We start from the raw sequence: 16,099 nt of genomic DNA, 5'->3' as shown, positions 1-16,099 counted from the left end.
TAAAATACAACATACATGATGGGTTGGACATAACTTACCAACTATATATTTCTATTTATTACCCATATATAATGCTAATTCATATAGTTAGCAGTAGTTAACCAGCTTTGCTGTGCTCAGAGTGCAACAGCTTTAGATATTACATGATTGCTCCACACCATCAACTGAAGCAATATCTCTGTTAAAATATACTTTATTAGTTTTATTACACAGGTGCAGCATATTAGCAGACAATGCCAATCATGAATATGTTTCACTCAAACATACACTTTACACATACTGTAAACAAATACACAATTAGTCAAAGAAAAACAGACATGGATCTTCAGGTAAGAGGAGAGGAGTTTCTATTGGAACAGAACCGTCAACAGTTATATGTTAAGAGCGGGATAATCAGTCACAACACTAAAGTGAGAAAATGAAAAAACATAAAAATGCCTTCCCTCTATATGCATCTTTTTTTTTCAGCAGGAACAAAAGATTATAATTCAAACAAGTACAGTACAACAATACAGCTGCAATTCAGCTGTTTGCGAGTTCTAAATGTCATACAAAGCATTGCATTTAGGGAAAACAAATTATTATTAGTAGATGGTATTTTAAAAAAACAACTGTAGAAGAAGGAAACGGATACAGCAGAGAATTCAAAGCAGCAGAAGCAGCAAACCCAACTACAGTTTTGTAGAGGTGCTTTTTAAGGAAGTAAACTTGCTCAGCTTGCTTTAAGTATTATTTAATGAGATGTTTCATGGCACAGGAAGTTAGGGGTAAGAGTGCAGTTACCATTTAAGAAAATAATACTCTCCGTTACACTCAGTAGTTTGGGTCCTCTACAAAGGGAAGCTTGCAAAACATTTGTCTCCAAGTTGAAATAATGGCACTGATACAAACTACAGATTTGGCTCTTTATATTTTCTCTGAAATCTATTTGGTTTAGTTAGTTTGGTTAGAATAAAATTCCACTTTAAGATGCAGTTAATCTAATCTGACATAGCAAATGTAGGTAGTTCATGCGAAACTTAGTTTTTATTGCTTAAAATTATCTTTAGGAGCTGCTTGCTATTAATTTAGGCTAACTGTATATTAAAGAAATAAAAGAGAACTCTTCTGTACTTTAAAGTTTTTTAAAAGATAAAAGAACTGTCTTTATTATTTGAGCTAACTGCTTAAGAAGTGTGGCAACTTGAACTGTGAAGCCCTGGAGAGTCTGCTTTTGTTGTCCTCGGCTGGAGCAGAACCATCTTTTTTGGAAGCCCCCCAGCAGACAGGAACTAAACTACAGCGTGTGAATGTGCATAACACGGATATGGTCAGTTCTGGTTGTCACAGATCTGTGGAAACTCCTTGAAGATCTGCTGCACAATTAGCTTATCCATCTGTTTTGCTGTGGCGCTTCCTTCGTCCTCTCCTGGATCTTCCTCCTCCCTGAGAATCCGCTTCAGTGACCCCTGCAGGTCAGACAGCCGGTGCTGGTGTTCCAGGTAGTCCGTAGAGCGTATTATGGAGTGCATGAGGGAGAGGTACTCCATCCTCAGCTGTGGGAAAGTTCAAGGAAGATTAAAAAAAATAAAACATTTATCTTATTCAGTCTTTGAAAGGGACGTGTTCTTAATAAGCATTAGTAACATATACAGATGTAAATACGCCTGAGTTAGAAAGACCAACATCTTTTATTCTTTGTCTGAAAGCAAATAAATATTTACAACTTTAATTGATTTAAACATACATACTTAGCATAAGTTGCCTAGTGCAAGATTTTTTACTAAAAGGTGGAACTATTGCAGTTGTTGGCAAATATAGAAAATTAGAATTTAATGAAAAAAATAAAATAAAAATCAGACCACTGCTGTCATCTGGAGCAGATACAAACATTGAAGTGGTCACTAAAAACAACAGGGATGCAAATCATACATACCAGCAGTAACATAATTTACATAAACATATCCCTTAAACAAAAAAGCTTTTGGTTGTGACTCCATTAGCAGCAAAAACTGGCATCAATCTTTAAGCTTCCAATAGGTTTTATTGCCCTGAAAGACTTTAGACATATTGCTGTTTGTAGAATTGTCATAAATCAGCATCACTGCAGGCTGTTAAAACACTAACCACTGAGTCAAATTACAAAAGAAAAATCAACACATTTATTTGAGGCCAATCAGAGGTTATTTAAAGTTGGTTTCATTGGGATTGTTGTTTATTATTGTTTCAGCAACTGAGGCTAGTCCTTCTAGTCCTGAAGCAGGAAAGCAGCCCTGGATCATCACACTCCTACCACTATGTTTCAGCATGATGTTCTTTTTGTGAAATGTGTTAAATGTTTCTTCAGATGTAACAGGATGCTGCACATTTCAGAAACGCAAACTTTTGTCACATTAGTTTAAAGTATTTTCGCATAAACTTAGGAATCATCAATGGTATTTTTATGTCACATAGGAGATAGACTTTAATTTTCACTTTTACTCAGCAGGGGTTTTACATCAAAACTGTTCTACTGATACCACTTTTTCCTATGTTTTTCACCCTCTGTGACTCATTAATTGGACACTGTGGAGTCTTTTCTTTAAAGTAGGAGATAAACATCATCTCCCTCACCAAGAAAGCCCCGCAGAGGATGTACTTCCTGCAGCAGCTGAAAAAAAATCAACCTGCCAAGGACAATGATGGTGCACTTCTACTCATCCATCATTGAGTCCATCCTCACCTCCTCCATCACCATCTGGTACGCTGGTGAACGCCCCCAGGACTATGAGGCATGCAGGGAAGATGGTGGCTGGTCCCTTGCATTCCAGCCACAAACTATTTTACTCACTTTCCTCTTGCAGGAGGCTGTGGTCCATAAGGACAAAAACCTCACGCCGCAAGAACAGTTTGTTCTCATCCGCTTCCAGCCTTATCAACAAGGCCCAGAGCCCCCCCGTGACTCTGACACTACCTCTCTCCCTCCCCCTGTTCAGGACCTACAAGCTACACCAACATAGCATCTCTAATGTGTTACATTAACACACACAGTCTACTGTGTATATAGTGTACATAGATATGTACTATATATTAAATACAGTATATAGTATGTTTTATATCGTATATAGCTAGAGATCTTGTATTCTGTATAAATATCTAATTTGTCTGCACCATCAACCATCAACACAAAATCAAATTCCTTGTACGTGCAAACCTACTATTTGGCAGTTAACTTGATTCTGATTTTTGTTCAATCATCAACACCTTTCCTGAGACTACAGAGGCCTGCGGTGTTCTGGGTTTTTCAGTGACATGCTTCATGAATCACCGCATGTGTTTTTGGAGTAATTTTGGGAGGCCAGTCTCTTGTGGTTCAACACGTATTATTTTACTCTTTGATTCACAGGACTCCCTTTTCTGACTCATCTTTTCATGACTGTCTTCAGATCATTGGTGATGTGTTGCTTTCTGAGTTTATTCAGCCTACTACCTGTAATCAGAATTAATTATCAAACAAACTTGAATTCGTTTTAGACTATTCATTATTATATTCTATTTAATGAAAGAATATTTTGTGGTATCTTGATGATTTTAATATTAAACATATTTCTCACTACTGTTTTCCCCTTTTTTTTCAAATAAATGAGTTTTTAGATTAGCTTTATAAGATATTTGACACATGATGTCACCTGTACTAAATAGCAGGTTTACAGGCTCCATTATTCGTCTCCAAAAAGTGCCTTCCTGCTGGGTCCTCTGCTGGGAGGAGAGTCTCACCTTGTCTCCAGGTGACAGGTCAGAAATCTGTCGGACGGCGATGTCAATCATCACCATCATGTCGGTGCGATAGAAGATGTCGGCAGTCTCTCGGTTGGAAAATACGTCCTGCAGAAACTTTAGAACAGAGTGAGGTGCAGGCGGCGTGTGTTTGAACATGCACACTGGATCCTCTGCAGGAAACAGAAAAGGAAATTTTACTAAGCAAAATAAATGTCAGAGCTTTTAACAAAGAAGAATATAACTGCAGGATGGTACCTCCTCTGTTCAGCAGAAGCAGCACTTTCTCTGTGAGGATCTTAACATTTTTTTGCTTCAGCTCCTGCATTATTGCATTGTTGCTTGGTACTGTTAAAACAGACATGTATTTTATTTGGAAACAGATATTTCTGATAAAACAACAACAAACGTACAAATACTCCCATAACAGACAGAATAGTTTTGTGTTGTTTCAATAGGTAGTTAAATATGTCCTGTTGAGTTTCTGACCTGTGTGGTGCAGGTTGAAGGCCAGCAGGAGGTTCAGGAAGATGTCCGGCAGCTGCTCGGTGGGATCAGAGGGAAGCCCGTCCTCCACCACACCCAAAAGAAACCGAACAAACTCAGCACTAAGATGCTCTGCAAACACAGACGCGTCTGCAGTTATAGATCTGCTCACACAGTGCTCCTAATGCAAGCTTTAATCTGAGTGCACATTAAGAGTGCAAGCAAGAAGACGTATCATACCATAGTGGTGATACGGCAGCTGCTCTCCCATTGAGAAAATCATAGTTAGTACCAAAGCTGTGTAGCACATCTTCTGGTGTTCTGTAGAAAAACCAAAACCAAATAAATGAAAGAAAAGCAGAATAATTAATATTTTACAGAAACGTAATACATTTATATATATATTTACTTTTCAAATGTAAAGAAGCAATACATTAAAAGACATTCTTTATCAATAAAATGGATTAGATTATCATCATGTTTAAAAAAGGGGCACTCTGAAGAGATCGAGAACAGCAAATATATATGAAATAATGAAACAACTTGTAGCTAAGTATTGTTATCATGAAGATCAGGTGATTTTGTCACCCTGTTGTTCCTCAAAAATTCTCTAGCAAGAGAGCAGACAGCATCTGCAGAATCGACTGGTTAGCTTTTTTTTTTTTTTTAAAGCAATAAATCCTCTGGCAAAAAGCAAGCTGAGGTTTATGAAGGTCTGTTAACATTTAGCATACTTTTTTTCTGGAGATAAGCCAATCAAAAACTATTTTGGTAATAATAATAATTGTTTGAAAATATTTTTAACATACGGTAATTTTTCTGCAGTATGGACAATTTGGGGGATAAGCTACCGGCTTCTTGTGAATCTTCCTCTAAAATCCTCCTCCTAGGCCCAAAGTCTGAACTTTCAGAGACATAATGAAGTTCTAAATAATTTTCTTCATTCAACATTTTTTGGAGCATTTCTTTCAGAGCTGAGTTGTCAGGTTTTCCTGCTCATCATTTATTTTGCTTTTATGAAATTTTTACGTCTAACATATTTAAGGAGATAGGAAAATGACACAGCAGCTGCCATAGTGGCACTTAAAGCTACAGTGTGTAATTTTCAGCGACATCTAACGTCCAGACTGCAGACCGCAGCAACATGAACATCCCCCCCCACCGCTTCTCCCCCCCCAACAGTACGGCGAGCGTTACGGGACAAAATGTCTTCCACGACGTCCGCATCACCTACCTTCTCAAGTGATGAACTTTGTTTACATAGATAATTTTACAGATAGTATTTCATTCGTCTATGTAGGGTATAGATTTCAGTACCATCTCAGTTCATCTCTCTCAACTTGCCGTAGTTACTTTCGAGCGTAATGGGCGATCTCGCAATCGCTAGTTTGTTGGCTCTGTGCTGCCGTAGCGCAAAGATGTCTGCCTCCATGGCTGCGAGACCCGCTCCTATGTAATTATAAATAACGAATTCTAAGGCAACGCAAATATTAAGGTTAAGAGGCTGAGCTCGTAGATGATGATAAATAACATAGTTATGTATAATATATTACATTTCTGACTGTATATCCCTGTAATTATTACACACTGTAGCTTTAACTCCAGTCACAGACTCTGCATCACACTGATAATACCAAACCACAATACTGCATATTTGCATCATATATATTTGCCTTGAAATACTCTGAACTTCTATATCAATGTGTTTTTGCACAATGTTCTTTGTTCAATGCTGCACCTTATGAAATTGCAAAATTCATTTCGCTGCTAAGCTGCTGCTTATTCACTGTCTAAAAGCAGTACAAAGCAGAAATTCGTTTTGTACACCCTGTGTATACAAAATGACAATAAAAGTTGTCTAAATCACTCCTGTCATACATCACCTAAAGCATTAAACCTTTATCCACTGCTGATCAAACTGTGCATCCTCATTAACAGGGATTTCTGAACTGAAGTTTCTCTATCAAGGCTGTAACATGATGCAATGAGGAATACAATTAGTGTGCATCCTCTCCTAAATTAGATCAGTTATTGGCAGTTTTTAGTCTGACTGCATTACCGACATCACAATTTGTGATGAACATGTCTTCACTCAGCAAGTTTACATTTGTTAATTCTATTTAATCCATTCTGAGATCTTTAGGGTCTTGTTAAACAGCTACTGCCCTCAGATACGTGTATTACAGCCAATCAGATTACAAAGATGCCTCCCAAGATCAGTTCTGCGTACTAATATGGTCCGATCTGTCACATTCAAAAATAAAGACGTTTACGCTTGTTAAACAGTTTATTGGAGCAATGTGGCCAAGCCCACAGTGGCTTTTTAGGCTTATTTTTATCTCTGGTATTAAAGGGTTAATATTTCTGTATTTGAAAAACCCAAATTGATGAACATGTCTCAGTTATTTCTTGTTGCTAAACTTACAAATGCGAAGGAGGCCTTAAAAAGGTGTGCATATAAATAGAATATAACTGTGGTGAGATGAACCCAGCTTTAGAAAACCAATGCTTTTAAAATGCACACTGAGATGGTTTGCTTTTAAATTGAGAAAAGAGACAGTCCTCACCCTGTGTGTCCGTCTGGAGGTCCCTGGCCAGCTCCATGGGTAGGATGGAGTTTAGGAGCGCTGAGATGAGAGCTGCATCCAGGCTGCACATCGCTCCAAACACTTTAAGCAGAAGCAGCCGCAGAGACACGCGATGCTCCTTCAGGAAACCAAACGGTGAGAAAAAGTTTAGCAGACAAGCATCAAGGCACAAGTTGTGGGTCAGCTTGACGTGGCTACAGACAAAACACTTGAGTGAGACACGCTGACAAATAAAAGATTATCTCTTGACAAGTGTAATGCTAAGACTTACTTCAAGCTCAGATTGATGTCTAAAAAATAAAGGAAATATTTTTATATCTTACCATCTGATAATATGTGACCAGAGACATCACGTTTTCAAAGTCATTGGACTTGCACATTCTCCTGCACACCTCTGGATCTGCATCAGTCTGAGGAAACAAACAGAGCAAATGAACAGAGAAAAATCTATTATTCTTAATCTCAGGAACTCATTACAGGACAGAAAAAAAACCCTGAATGATCAACTGACAGACAACATTAAGATGCTCTGGTTTTACTACGATGAGTGAGACAATTTTCAATTCTTAATTATGAGGGGGTTCCTTTTAATGATCAAATTCCATAATTTTTCAAATTTATTTATCAGTAATTTCTTTCTTTATCCAGTTCTCAGGAGACAATTCTGCTCAGTAAAGGCTTTAAATACGCAACCAGCAGAAGCAAAAGAATATGCAAGAATATGAGGGAGAAAGGCAGGAAACGATGCAAAGGAATAAATAAAAGCTGTCTGGCTGCTGGAGGGATGGATGAAGACAGCTCTGCTGGACCCTAGTGTCATGGTTACCAATATCTTCAGCAGCTCCTCCAGGTAGCAGGCGATGAGGGCGTGGTCCTCGTGCAGTGCCCAGCTGCGCTGCTGGGAGTCATCACGGTGACGAGTAAGATCACTAAAGATCACCTCCAGACGCTGTTCGTCATGACACACCTGACCCTGTGGAAGCGCTGCACTCAGGTCCTGCAGGACGATAAAAACTAGATGATCAACCGTATGTTCTGTGTGCAAACATCATAAAAAGGCAGAAAAACATATATACCGTACCCCCACCTCCCCGACACACACAGAGTACCTTTTGTGTACTTGTGATAAAAAATAAATGGTTCCTTAAAAGTACCTAAAAAAAAAAGGTGAGTGCAAATTCTGGTATTTTAAAAGTACGAAATAAAAGGGAAAAAACATACTAATAGATTATCTGATTGCAAAACAACAAATTTGTGCAGAATAAAGTCTTTTTCACATAATTTTGTTCATTATAAACTTATAAAACCAACTTAACAGTAAGTATATATGTTAGGAGCGGATAAAGGGCTGCTATATACAATATTTATACTATTACTGGTGGTGGGTAGAGTAACTAGACATTTTACTTAAGTAAGAGTAGCTATTATCTTAAAAGTTATTTTAGTATATCTGACTAAATGTAACTAACCATTACCCACATTTCTGTTTATCTATACATGTCTTTTAAAAATAAAACAGCATTTCCTTTTATTAAGCTTGCTTTGATGAAACATTTGGCCACCAGGTGGCAATATAAGCAGCTGTAATTCATCACTGTTTAAATCTTTGCTAAATGTGGAAAAAAAATCATTAATCTATAGTTATGTCCTTCAAGTATCCTTTTTAATATGATGTTTTAGTCAAGCCTATTTGTTAACTAAACTAAGTAGAATAAAATCAGGTTGCTGATTTTGATGTCGAGCTTTAAATTTAACACCTCGCAGCAACTGATATTTCACTTCTGTTTTTGGGCTCCAGCACGCAGCGCACACTGTGTATTTTTAGAGGTTTTTGTCTAAGCTGCTAAAGCTGAAAAAAGAAAACCAAATTTATCTGAACACACTGACGCCAGCATCAGCCAATGATGCTTTGATCACATCAGAAATGTTAACTTGAAGCAGCTATGAAGCCGTCATTCTGACGCTGTTTTTCTGGATTCTTCTTTCCTCTGCAATGCAGCGTCTGCAAGCAGGCTGCCAGCAAGGCTGACTTCTGTCAGTTTTTCTGCATTATCATGCCCCCTACAAAGATATGAATTACAGCCAACGTTTCTGATTAAATTCCTTCAACCTTTCACTTTCTTAAGTTGCAGCAAACAGACTGGAAGAGAGTAGTTCATTATTGTGAAATGATAAATAAAGAAAGATTATAATTCAAATACTGAAAGCATGTCAAAGAATGAGACACAGGTCTATTTGTTCTATGTGTGCCACACTATGTGTGGCAGAAAACTAGTTTGGTTTAAAAATCACTGCTCTAAACAACAAGTTTAATGTTAAAAAAAAATGTTTAAAAAAAACATAAAATGGGTAAATTTTAGTTTTTATATTTGATAAATTCTAAGACTATAAATAAATGTGGTTACAAGTGTAGCGATAGTGATTGTGGGGCTCTGATTGTTGTGACCTGCAGTCATAGCCATACAGTTACCTAAGAACAACAAAAAATGTATGATAAGTGTTTTAATTATTATCAAATATAACGCCCAGCCCTACAGAAAACCATCACTGCCTATGACTCTGTTTGTACCATCCTGACGTTAAAACAAGGTGGTGGCAGCATGGTGCTACGGGGAGGCTTCTCCTCAGCAGGGACAGCTGGATAGATGGATAAACCCAATAAAGGCCTCAAAACCCTAGAGGTTCATCTTCCAACAGAATATAAACATATACCAGAAGTTACAATGAAATGTTTAAGACTAAAGTAAATGAAGTGCTACAATGGCCCAGTCAAAAGCAAGACCTAAAACTAAATGTTTTTGGATGTGTGGATCTGGCAGAGACATGGTTCAAAAGGCTTGCAACTGCATTTAGCTGGTATAACAAATATAATTCTACAATAAAATCCACAAGTATATAGTTTCATTTGACAAAATGTTAAAAAGTGGATACTTCTATGGGTATTGGGTTGGATTTAGAGATGCTGGGGGATGTAGAAGATCAATTTAATTTAATTTGTTAAGCTAATTATTATTGGCTAAAATAGGAGAAATAACTGTGGATTTTGGTTTATGATTTAAAAAGTAATCATAACCACCAAAAAGGGGTAGTTGGCCGTTTCTGTTATTGTTTCAGGCTCCTGTAACTCTAAACTCAAGCTCAGCTCAGGAATGCTGAATCCACATGATGCAATGAAAACAAGCCTGACCTTGCTCCCCACCAGTGATAGAAGAACCTGCTCCAGAGCAGAGGAGGCCTGAGGCAGAGCGGTCTGCAGGTGGCCCACCACCACTCCCACTGCCACCCGGGACAGCTCAAAGCTCAGGCCCGTGTTCTTCCGCACCAGCTCGATCAGCTCAGCTCCCACAGTCGTAGGAAGTGGATCAGAAGCAGAGGGGCTGCCAGGAGGGGTCTCTGCCACGGATAGGGGGGCCGCGGGCCATTCCGGCCCTGGTGGGTCCTCCACAGAAAGATGAACTGGAGTGGTGTCGGTAGGGGTGGGTTCAGGGGGCTGTGGTGCTGGGCTTTTTTTCACAGGAGGTTGCATGGGAGGAGAGTCCGATGGCTGCACATCTGCGGGTGCAACGGGGGGCTTTACACGAGACGGCACAGGAGGAGGGGGGGTGCTGGAGACGCTTGGCAGGCTGACCTCCGAGGTGGCCAAAGAGAAACGGGAGGAGGAGGTGGACTCCGTGGAGGTGGTGCTGATGGTGAGGGAGGGAGCCGGGGACGAGGGAAGAGAGGAAACTCTGGAGGGGACTTCCGGCTCTGCAGAGAGGGACAGGGCTCCAGTTACAGGGGAGCTGAACAGGGGTGACCTGACTAAGAATAGAGCAGGCAGCAGGAAGCATCGGCAAAAACACACTGCATCGCAGTTTGGAGCTGACAGCTGGAGGATCTATAAGTCTGACCTGGACGACGCGTGTTTCTCTGCTTCTCAGGGGGAGGAGGAGTAATCGGAGCGGCACGGCGAGGCTGAGGTGGCACCTGCAGAGAGGAGAAAGGACGGAGCTGTGTTAGCATGTTCTCCACTGCTCTCGCAAAAATAAAATGTCCTTAAAAGACTGAAATTCCTCTACTCCATAAAGAGGGACTGAAAGAGAGAGACAAAGTAATGCCAACCAGAGAAAAATTGCAGTTTTAACAGATTTTTTTTCTTCTTTTTGCTGACTGATTTAATCTGTGGAAAAATGACCAGCTGTTCTGTGAAGGTTTGTTACAGCAGGTGTAAACAGCATAAGGAAAACAGGCAGAGCAGGGGTTTCTATGGAAACAGTATGGCACAACCCCAAACCTATCCAAACAAAGTCATCAACCTACACCACTGGGCTCGGTAAGAGGACCATTAACCAAGGAAGCAGTCAGATGGAGCATGTTAAATCTGGAGGAGCTGCAGAGATCCTATAGCTGCTCTGCTCACAGAGGGACTATCAGCTAGGCCTCCCGCTAAGCTGACCTTTATGCAAGATTATTGAGAAGGAAAGTCTGAAGAAAACCAACCCTGAATATCGCCCTGAATGCACCACCCCCATGCTGAACGCTGAGAGTGTCAGCATTATGCTACGGGAAATGAAGCATAATGATGGATGAAAATAAATACAAGACAACCCTTGAAAAAAACTCTGAGGAGGGGCTGTATAATGAAACATGCAGCAAGAACTAAAATGATGTGGTTTTTCATTTAAACTTATATTCATGTGTTGAGGACAGGCTAATCAAAGTCCAGACCTAATTCTCATTAATAATCTAAGGCAAGATTGAAAGAAAAAGATTTACTCTAGATGCGCTATTCAATCTAACCGAGCTGTAAATATTTTTTACAGAGATGAAAATTGAAAAACGTCAGTATCTTTGTGTGCAAAGCAAGCAGAGGCTTTCTACTCTATTCAAATGTTCTATTGAAAATGTTAAAAATCGATTTTCTTCCAACACTCACAGTTATAATTTACTGCTTGTTGATTTAAGTTGAGGTTGCAACATAACCTAATACCCCAGATATAACTAAAATCACATTAAAAAAGTTCAGCTGATCTCTGCTCAGCGCATTACTGCTATAAACCAGGATCAAGTGTTATGACAATGATGGCTGATTTAAAATGCAAAAAAAAAAAAAAAAAACCCACACACTTATAAACACACAAGTACGACGGAGTATTAGGGCCACACATGAAGAGAAAAAATATTTTTGCCATGACGAGATTAAACTTGACATGTCGACTTTAAAGTCGACATTAAACTCAACATTTCGAGAATAAAGTTGAAATGTCATGTTGAGTTTAATCTCGACGTGTCGACAATAAAGTTCAAATTAGTTCAAGAGAGCCAACCGCTGCACAGGATACATGCACAGAATCCTATACAGTTGCAGCACGTCAAAGACTACCTTCACTCTTAAGACGCAGACTGCAGTTGTGGAGCGCGGTTGCTCTTTTCTCCAAACTTTGGAATGTCGAGATTAAAGTCGCCACGATATATCAACTTTATTCTCGAAATGGCGAGTTTAAAGTCGACACGTCGAGATTAAACTCAACATGACATTTCAACTTTATTTTTCAAAATGTTGAGTTTAATCTCGACATGTCGACTTTAAAGTCGACATGTCGAGTTTAATCTCGTCATGTCAAAAATATTTTTTCTCTTCATGTGTGGCCCTAATACTCCGTCGTACACAAGAGACCAAAATAACAAGATAACTAAATAAAACCAAGCAACCCATTTATCGTGACTGAACATTTGTAATCCATATCTCACTCAGTTAAAAGTGTTAATATATATTTTATAAAGTGTATAAAAAAAGTAAAACAGTTTAAAATTCTGGCTTTATAAAGTGCATGATTATGGCCCCAAAACTGAGCCGAGTTAAAAGACTGAGGCAAACATCTCGCATGGCCACGATGTCATCATACTGCAAACTGTTCTGGAGCCAGTGAAGCAGAAACTCACTGAAGCACGCTGTCTTTCTGACCCGATCAAGTCTTTTATGAAACAAGCAAATTGCACCAAAAAAGCAAACAGAAACCATTTCTTTTAATGAGATTAATTATATAAAAATGTCCTATTTTGACTAAAACCCCATATAGATGTTTTTGATCATGAATGCATGAGTAACAGAGCATGACATGCTGAGCCGTGCAGCTGAGCGCTCTGTGCATCCACATATGAAATAAGCGTGTTACCTGGTAGAAGCCTGGCTCTCCCTGCATGCTGTCCATGCTCCCTGATAACGGCACGCTCCCCTGTCTCCCATAGTTCTGGTTAAGGCCGTTGGCTGGAGGAGGAGTCTGACTCAGGGATATTTCACTGTTGGAAGATGGAAGTCTGTGTCCTGTAGAGGAGGAACTTCTCCGAGCAAGAGTCTCCTTTCTGTGGTGGATCAGCTTTCTGCAACGCAGAACATTCATTCCTAAACAGAACCTTAATTTCTATTGCTTCTGATGTTCTCTTTCTGACTTACTGTAGAACATCTCGCTGCTCCAGATTATATTTGCCTCCATTCTTCAAGGCCACATTGTGGATGCCTTCAATTGCTCGGTCGATGGACTGCAGCACTTCATCTTGTTCCGGAGCCTGGTGCATTAAAACAAGGGATAAAGAGGTGAAATATTCATTATTATGGCAGAATTCATAGCTATTAAACTTTAAACTTGAGAGAACATCGCCTGGGGACATATGAGACTATAGGCAGAAACAAACTGTTAATTATTGAACATTTTGTTACAATAAAAACACAAAGTAGCGTGACTTTCAGGGGACGGCATGAATTCATATTTAACCTCATGACATTACCACCTTATAAAAATAGAAATTCCATCTAATTCTTTCTTTTTCAGTCAGCTAAGATATTTTACATTTAATTCAGGTCTGGACTAAACCTCCATACTGGTCTCAAAACTTTAAAAGCCTCTTACATATTTTTTTCCCCCCAAGCATCAACCTGTATTAATTCCAGACATCAGACCATCAAATCTGGCCAGGCTCTTCCTCGCCCAAAAACCTTCCCACATCATGATGCAGCTGCCACTGTGTTTTACAGTAGATTATGTGTGTAGGGCAACACTTAAAGCTTTGCATAAAGGACAAAAATCCCACTGTTGGTTTTAGCATTCAACTGATAGCACTGGATGTTATCTAATGGTTAAAAGAAAGATGAATGCTTTCCCACACCATACTTTTTTAGATTTTATATCCAAGTTAAAATAAAAACATCATTTTTTTTACATCCTTTAGAATGATGCAAAACCCTTTGTGAGACCTTGCAAATTAAAAAAGCCCCACATTCAGGCTTATTAGAGGTTATTATTTCAATTCAATTCAGTTTATTTATATAGCACCAATTCACAGCACAAGTCATCTCAAGGCACTTTACAGTTCAGCAGATCATACAGTGAAATTGATACAAAGTTTTCTATCTAAGGAAAACCAGTTGATTGCATCGACTCATTGACTCAAATGCAATCCTTTACACTCAGCATGCTTGTAGCAACAGTGGAGAGGAAAAACTCCCTTTTAACAGGAATAAACCTCCAGCAGAACCAGGCTCAGTGTGAGCGGTCATCTGCCGAGGCCAACTAGGGTTCAAGGTGACAGAAGCAGAGATACAAAAAGCAACTGTAAAAGGCAGCCCCGTCCAGGAAACACACAGCCAGGCAGACAAGCTCTGAGCCAGCTCCCATGCCAGAGGATGAAGAGAACACATCCAGCCACGGTCAGAGAAACAGGACCACACTGGAAAACAGACCGATCTCCAGCATCTATAAATTATGCATATATAGTCCAGAAAGAGAGTGAGAGAGCTGTTGTCTTCTGCCAGCTCATAAACCCAAGACAGCATGCAGGCTCTGACAAGTTAGTCTGCATCCAAGAGCAAACTCCTTATTACTGGACTCATGTGGGCGTGACTGAGGAAAAAAAGATACAACATGATGAATCATGGATTTTTAGAAGATAAAAGTTAGGAGGAAACACAGCTGCTGCTGATGATGAAGATTTTTGCAAGATTGCGTCAATCAGCTTCATTTCTATCCCATCTCTGCAGCTGCATTCACTGCAGATAAAACAAAGTGGTTGCATGATGTAACCTTTCCTTTAATCTATGTTTTATTCATCAGGCATAAAGCACTGAATATGTCCTTTTGCGCTTCCATTGATTCAGCCTTTATCTTAACAGCCTGCACCTTTAGAGGCTCAGATCTTGGCGTTCAGAGAGCAGGAACATAGAAACACATGTTTTAGATCGGAGTCCTGTACCTGAATCTTCTCGATGTAAGAGGCCGGGATGTAGCCGGTTTCCCCCGAGCTGCAGCGGGACCCCAACCACCAATGTTTGTTGCTCCTCTCCAGGATTAGAAAGCTCTCCCCGGCCGCGAAGTGCAACGAGTTGGGCTCGGACGATCGGAAGGCATACAGAGAGCGGTACATGCTTCAGCAACACTTTGACAAAACGGCCCAAGAAAAGCTGTGAGAGAATACCGAGTCCGGGCGAAAGGATCTGCTCAGTTGGGGGGAGGATTTAAAGAGCCTAGGAAGGCATGGCTACAGTGAATGGCTGACGTCTATTTACAAAGCAGTTCATGTCATCTGACCTGGGTAGTAGTGCTGGGTGCCGCGGGGGGGCGCTGTTGCGATCTGAACACGCCTACCAGACATTTTAATCAAGAACAGAGCAACTTCCGGGTTTTATTCCATTATAGAAACTGCGTTATTGAATTTTAGAAGCATTAATACAGATAAAACAAAACAAAAATATATGGTAAAATTATTTTTGTAATTGGGATAAATACTTAGGAAGAAATAGCTTTTACTGAAATATGAAGTTCTTCTAGCTTCAAATGTATTGCACCTAATTACTTAATTGAATGTAAGTGTACATCTGGAGTATTTTTGGTAATATTCTAATAAATTATAATTCTTAACAAATTATGTATATTGTTGTATGTGCAGATCTATGATATGCCTAATATATCTCAAATATATTTGAGAGAAAATGAAAGCAAAGGTGATATTTTTTTTTCAGATTTTTTCAGATTTATTGGTAAAAGTTGTCGCAATAAAAATTACATTATTCTCTTCGTTATTTATTTTCTTTTTCATCATATGTTCTTGTTTTTTTTGTTTTTTTACTTTATTAGGGTAAATAAGGAGGTGCAACGTGAAAAAAATACCAAACAACAACCTCCAGGTACCTACACCAGGATACTGTTTGTGGATTTCAGCTCTGCCTTCAATACAATAAGCCCAGCCCTGCATCAGGAGAAGCTCACTCTGCTGAGTGTGCCTGACTACCTGCAGGTCAGTTTCTGACAGGAAGCAGC

The 16,099-nt window shown here is 39.4% G+C and overlaps 1 protein-coding gene across 2 annotated transcripts; it reads right to left on the bottom strand.

Moving 5' to 3' along the window:
- Window positions 1-177: 177 nt before the first annotated feature.
- Window positions 178-15,378, bottom strand: LOC119780034 (NCK-interacting protein with SH3 domain-like). Of its 2 annotated transcripts, none has more exons than XM_038279914.1 (13): window positions 15,036-15,378; window positions 13,243-13,355; window positions 12,965-13,169; window positions 10,700-10,775; window positions 10,009-10,556; window positions 7,636-7,806; window positions 7,133-7,219; window positions 6,789-6,927; window positions 4,462-4,542; window positions 4,225-4,353; window positions 3,994-4,083; window positions 3,736-3,908; window positions 178-1,535 (listed from the first exon to the last, which is right to left on the bottom strand). In XM_038279914.1, the coding sequence occupies exons 1-13, from the start codon at window positions 15,204-15,206 to the stop codon at window positions 1,311-1,313; spliced, it is 2,208 nt and encodes a 735-aa protein (XP_038135842.1). In that variant the 5' UTR covers window positions 15,207-15,378; the 3' UTR covers window positions 178-1,310. The 2 variants fall into 2 exon arrangements, with proteins under 2 accessions (XP_038135842.1, XP_038135841.1); XM_038279913.1 differs by having other exon boundaries at window positions 9,997-10,556; window positions 15,036-15,206.
- Between the last annotated feature and the right edge of the window lie 721 nt (window positions 15,379-16,099).

The sequence above is a fragment of the Cyprinodon tularosa genome, unplaced genomic scaffold (assembly GCF_016077235.1).
Source record: "Cyprinodon tularosa strain WSP-4 unplaced genomic scaffold, ASM1607723v1 ctg154, whole genome shotgun sequence".
In the NCBI taxonomy this organism is placed as follows: domain Eukaryota; kingdom Metazoa; phylum Chordata; class Actinopteri; order Cyprinodontiformes; family Cyprinodontidae; genus Cyprinodon; species Cyprinodon tularosa.
Note: the sequence above shows the minus strand (reverse complement) of the source record. Positions and strands in the feature narration are given on the sequence as shown.